General features: G+C 47.3%; 1 protein-coding gene across 1 annotated transcript in view; it reads right to left on the bottom strand.

Annotated features, from left to right (window-relative positions):
• Positions 1–5976, bottom strand: part of ERLIN1 (ER lipid raft associated 1) — a 19709-nt gene that overhangs the window by 7269 nt on the left and 6464 nt on the right. The window contains exons 4-6 of the mRNA XM_009881605.1: positions 2693–2754; positions 1652–1777; positions 400–473 (exon numbers count right to left, since the gene is read on the bottom strand). Of these exons, the coding sequence (XP_009879907.1) occupies positions 400–473; positions 1652–1777; positions 2693–2754 (262 nt within the window). The remainder of the gene's footprint in view (positions 1–399; positions 474–1651; positions 1778–2692; positions 2755–5976) is intronic.

Genomic DNA, 5976 nt, shown 5'->3' on the forward strand with positions numbered 1-5976 from the left:
CCCTATCTCTGGTACACGGGCAGCAAAGATGAAGATCTGCTTTCTTTTGCAATTACCTGTAGGAACTGCGCTGGCACACTGGAGCGCCCAGCTCTGCAGGGGTGCCAAAGGTAGTTTAAAGAAAAACATTTTCTTGCTCTTTGCAAGTTAAATCCAATACCTGCAGGTCTGTGGCTGAAAATGCCCTTTTCTCTATCCTGCAGGTCTTCCCCTAACATAAAATTAGCATTTAGAAGAGGTCACTGTCATATGGACAGTCTTCAAACGACAAACCTCAACTCAAGGCTCAACTGTTTCACCTTATGCAGACAACTGAAGCAAGAAACTTCATCAATCTAGCGAAAGGTGAGCAAATGAGAGGTGGAAAAAAGAATCATCTTTGTTAAGGAATGAACCTACCTGGATAGTGAGACCTGGTGCCATGACATTGAGATCTTTCTGCAGGGCCAACTTCAGATTCTCATCTATCTGATCTGTGTTTGGAGGACAAGAGAGAGACCACTTAGCTTATCATCATTTCCCCTACAGCTTGTGCAGCAGAGTCAGCTGGCCTTGAAAAGCAGGTGTCTCTATGGTGTAAGATAAAGATGCTTTTCGTGATCACCCAGTACATCATTTCCCTTCCTACACCTCCTGGAAAATATTCCTGAGAGGAGAGCCACACACTAGTGTCTCTAGAAAGGTTCAGCTATTGATGAACTCACGGTCCCTAAGCTGAGGGTAAATGGCTTTCAGTATCTAAGCAAGAAAAACCACCCAGAGCCTGGAGTAGAAGTCTATCCCTTCCCAGCTGGAGCTGCACCAACCCTGCTGCCAGCAGCAAGCTCTCTAGGGACCCGCAGGATCCAGTACTTGCAACTGAGAAAAAAAACGTATTTTGTCATTTCTAAGCTCCAGGAAGATCTTTCCACAGAAACGGGCAGTTATGAGGGAATTAAGCTGCACGCGCTACCAGGAAACTCCTCTCTGACTATGGGTATTTGGCCGGTCTGAGTACAGCATTCAAAGATTGGTAGTCTCTTCATATTAAAACACTAACAATCTTTTATCTTCCACAAAGCCATTTTCCCCTGCTCTGCCACTCAAGAAGGAACGTGATGCAGTTATGTCTTTGGGGGCACAGGTAGGTACCAAGAAGCAGAACATTAAATTTGCTAATTCCTTAACCACTGCTACCCCATTGCGAAAAAACTAGAGCATTGCAATGAACGGAGAGCATGTTCCTTCTGGCTCTCACTTGCTAAAAACAGCCAGAAAGAAGTTTTTAAAGTAAAAAAAAGTCAATTCAGCAACAGAACGGGGGCCTAAAAGTAGAAGTAGACAAGACAAAACCATCATCACAGTGAAGGCAATGGGCATGACTGCATGCAGAAGAGACAAGTGGCTACACTGTGTGCCCAGAATTCGGTCCTAAGTGGAAAAGGGCTGAAATCAAATTCCCACGTGCAGATGTGGAAAGACAAAGAAATGTGAATCATTAAAGAGTAAAGTTACATGGGAAGTGACATATGGACATATAAGGAACTGGATTCTAGACTGCAACCCAAGCCCGGAGGCTGTTTGCTCACAGGAGCCTGCTGTAAAACATTCCGCAGCAGAACAGGCAGATTACGCAGCCCTCGGTGGGTGCACCCAGCTGCCATCCACTTACCGAACAGCTCAATGTATACTTCCTGCAGGGTATGGGCACTGCAGAACTGATTCAGCTCATGATGAATTTTATTGAAGATCAAGGTCTTATCGTAGTCTGCAGTGTAGTTCCTCACAATATCATACACTGAGGAAGTAAGAGAATGATCACAGGTCACCACTGGCATGGACTGCTTTCTGCAATGCCACAACCACAACACAACAGCTCGTGGTATTGGGAAAGTAGTGCAGCACTAGGGCAGGTGGGTAGGGCATCTCCATCCCTGGAAGTTTTTGGGACTCAGCTGGACAAAGCCACAGCTGCCCTGCCCAGCTGTTAGTCAGAAGCGTGCTGCGAGCAGGCGGGAGGTCAGAAGAGACCTGCAGAGGTCCCCTCCACCAGTGCTGCTGGGATTATACGACTTCAAAGAGCACAGTAATTACAGCAAGATACACCGCACGGTCCTGTTTTACGATCTGCATAAAGACATGAAAAAGTGCAGCTCATCTAGGACCTGCACGCATAGGAACAGATACTACTATAAAGTGAAAAGAAGTATCGTTCCCAGAATTATTACATGAATTCAGCCTCAGTAACGCTAGCATTTTGCATCAAGCTATGCTGCTGGAAAAAAAAGAAAAAAAGCTGTGTGGATCTTTGTTCCAGCAGCTGGTGAAATAAGAAGGTAAGAGGCTTCTAACACAGGCTTTGCCTTTGTAATTTTCCCCAAGAGCTGAGCTGCCAAGCACCCGGGGGCTTTGTCCCATGCATTTAGTTTCACAGGAGGTCTCCCCTCCAGCAGCAAGAAACAGGACAGCTGGAACACCCATCACATTTCTATATGTACAGGGGAAAAGCAATCCTAGCATTTATTTTCATCTTTACAAATCTGTGGCTCGTTGAAAAGCTTGCAGACACGTGAATGGAACTAAGTACTACGGTACTGGGAACCATAAGGATAAGATGACACAGACAACGGAAGTCTTGCAAACCAAGACAGAGTGGCCACAGGATGCGTGAAGACAGTCAGAGTGCTGCTTGTTGAAACAGGACAGGAAATACCTGCATACGGCGCCAATTTGTTCACAACTTCTATTCGGTCAATGTAGATCATAACACCACCGCTGTAAGTGAAAAAGAGAATTAATGAATACTACAACTGTTAACAGTGGTCTAAATTTAAACCGAACTCGTCTTTTTCCCCCTCTTTTACTAAATTCTACTAAACTTACCCGGAACAATTCTGACTATTTGAGCGTTTTGCAATTAGATGGCAGCAAACCCCAGCTCTGTACAGACTGGTGTCTCTCTCTGCATAAATCAAAAGCGTCCTCCAGCAAGTCTGCAAAGCACTTTTGCTTCCCTTTGTTATCTCCTACTTTGCCAGCAAAAAGGAAACGGTTTTGAACAGGCAATTATCAGAAAGGGGGAGCCCAGCGCAACGAAGGGAAGGCAACAAGGACAGCAGGTGACACCTGTAAGCAGCAGAGCAGACGCAAACTGCAGACACACCGCAGCTCTTCCAGGCAGCAAATATATTTTAAATAGAAAAGCCCTTAGTTTAAGTTCATGCATTTACTAACTCCAGCACGAACCTGACAAGGCCCCTGTTCAAAAGAAAGAAACAAAGCACGAAACAGACTTTAATTCACGTTCCCTGCATCCATGTCATGTTGCAAACATCCCTCCAGTAACACCGCAACTGCGCACATGTGCCCAGACATGAGCGCTGTCAAGAAGCTCCAGGCACCTCATCAGGAGCCGCCTGCAGGCAGTCCTCTCCCCAAGGATCACGCGCTGCTGGACCAGCAGAGAAAAGAGGGAATCAGAGGCAGGGCTTGATCCCAGCCTCTGCTCTTACTGATGTGGCTTTCAGGAGGTCATGCCTGCCCTCAGGTATCTGTGGCACTGGGCAAAACCACAAACTCTACAGTGAAGGAAAAAAAAACCACCTTAATTTTCAGCAGCTCGTAAGTCTCTTGAGAGCATACTTTTAAAGCACTGCTGCAATTTTGTCCTCAGGGCAGAGGCAAATCGCAAGTGAGAAGCTTTAGCAAAAAACTGTTTTAGAGACAGCTGACCTCACACATTTCCAAACTTAGTCTCTGTGCTGTTTTAACTCAAACATACCCCCCTTGCAAATCTCGTTTCTTTAATTTGCAGATCTTAATGTCTGGCAGTTAAAAAGCAAGCCTGCAGAAACATCACCTGAACTTGCCCACATCTGTGCCCTTTTAGCAAAGGTCTCCCAGGCGTTCACTCTGCAAACCTGCGGGCCTCGTGGCCAGCTATGAGCTGTAAACACTGGTAAGGGACAGAGCTTGCCTGCTGGATGGGACAAGCCAGCAGAAAAGATATTCGTGGCTAGAGAGACTTATTTCCCAGTGAGATACTCCTATTAAGAATATTAACCTCTTTTTCACTCAAGATTTCTCTTAAGGCCATGGTTATTCTTGCTGGCTCTCTTAAGAGCTGTTACTATTATCTAAAAATAAGATAGGGTTATGGGTCCTTTATGGGTATGTCAGGCTTCACAAGCAGTTATAATGGCACGGGGTATCTGTTTTTCTCCATCTCATCTGTTCTGTACTCTAACTGTCCCGCCACATCCAATAAAATGACTATTTATCATTGCTAGAGACACCCAACAGCATTCCTTGGGATCTTCTGAACCTTCTTTCATCCTCCTGATTTGTTCCAGTCACCTTATGACACCTCCAACAGGACAGGGAAACCCAGCTACCATCTTGGGGTATCTTCTAGATATCCTGGTGAGGAACCAAATCAGAGCGTGTGGGCTGCTTCCAACAGAACCTCCTCCACTGCGCATCTTGATGTTTGGGCCCTTTTGGCATTTCAATTTTATGGGGATGTTAGAAGCAAAAAGAGGGCGCCTGCGACAATCTGCCTTCTAAGCAGGACTCATCCACAGCCCCTCATCACCTCACATGCAGGAAAGGCTGGCATCTCAGACTAGAGAGGACCGCTTGCTGCCCGTCTGACTCAACCAACGCTGCCCACAGCAACCCTGCCACGGATCTCAACCAGCGTGGGGCATTAAGTGAATTGTATCCGTCCTGTTGGTCAGACATTGGCTTTGAGGAAAGAAGTGCCACTCAGAGCCCAAATATGTTGGCCACCCTTTTCCCCGCTGAGGGCTTAAGGTTAAACCAAGCCTACAAAGCACTTACACTGACGGCCAGCCAGCCAACTGCTGGAGCCATCACCATTTCACATCATACAGAGGGGACGGTCCTCTGGACCTTGCTGCTGTAAACCCAGGAGCCAAACTGAACTGTAACGTTCTGATCTAAAAGTGAGGCTCCCAGACGAGACATCTCTTTAAACAGTCTGGTCCAGAAGATGTTAGTTAACTCCTGGGGTGAAGGAGATACTGTCCTGGGTATTTTTGGGATAGTTGCTCTGGCAGAGCTTCATACACCGATTTGGGGCAATTCACACAGAATCACAGAATGGTCAGGGTCGGAAGGGCCCTCTGGAGATCATCTAGTCCAACCCCCCTGCTAGAGCAGGGTCACCTACAACAGGCTGCACAGGATGGGGACCAGGTGGGTTTGGAATGTCTCCAGAGTGGGTGACTCCACCACCTCTCTGGGCAGCCTGTTCCAGTGCTCCACTACCCTCAAAGTAAAGAAGTTCCTTCTCATGTTAAGATGGAACTTCCTATGTTCAAGTTTATGCCCATTACTCCTCATCCTATCACTGGGCACCACTGAAAAAAGACTGTTCCCATCCCCCTGGCATCATCCCTTGAAGTATTTGTAAGCATTAATAAGATCCCCCCTCAATCTTCTTTTCTCTAGACTAAAGAGACCCAAGTCCCTAAGCCTTTCTCCATAGGAGAGATGTTCCAATCCCCTCATCATCTTCGTTGCCCTTTGCTGGACCCTCTCCAGCAAAGGACAGTTCCCTGTCCTTCTTGAACTGGGGAGCCCAGAACTGGATGCAGTACTCCAGATGCGGCCTCCCCAGGGCAGAGCAGAGGAGGAGGATGACCTCCCTCCACCTGCTGGCCACACTCTTCTTGATGCACCCCAAGATGCCATTGGCCTTCTTGGCCGCCAGGGCACATTGCTGGCTCATGGGCATCCTGTTGTCCACCAGGACTCCCAGGTCCCTCTCCACAGAGCTGCTCTCCAGGAGGTCAGCCCCCAACCTGTACTGGTGCATGGGGTTATTCCTTCCCAGATGCAGCACCCTACACTTACCCTTGTTGAATTTCATCAGGTTTCTCTCTGCCATGCACCTTGTAGACCTGAACTGTACAAACACTCTCATCATCCACAGCTGCTTTACTTGCCCTTTGACACCTACAGCTTGAACGC

Source organism: Charadrius vociferus, unplaced genomic scaffold (assembly GCF_000708025.1).
Source record: "Charadrius vociferus isolate BGI_N301 unplaced genomic scaffold, ASM70802v2 scaffold390, whole genome shotgun sequence".
Taxonomy (NCBI): domain Eukaryota; kingdom Metazoa; phylum Chordata; class Aves; order Charadriiformes; family Charadriidae; genus Charadrius; species Charadrius vociferus.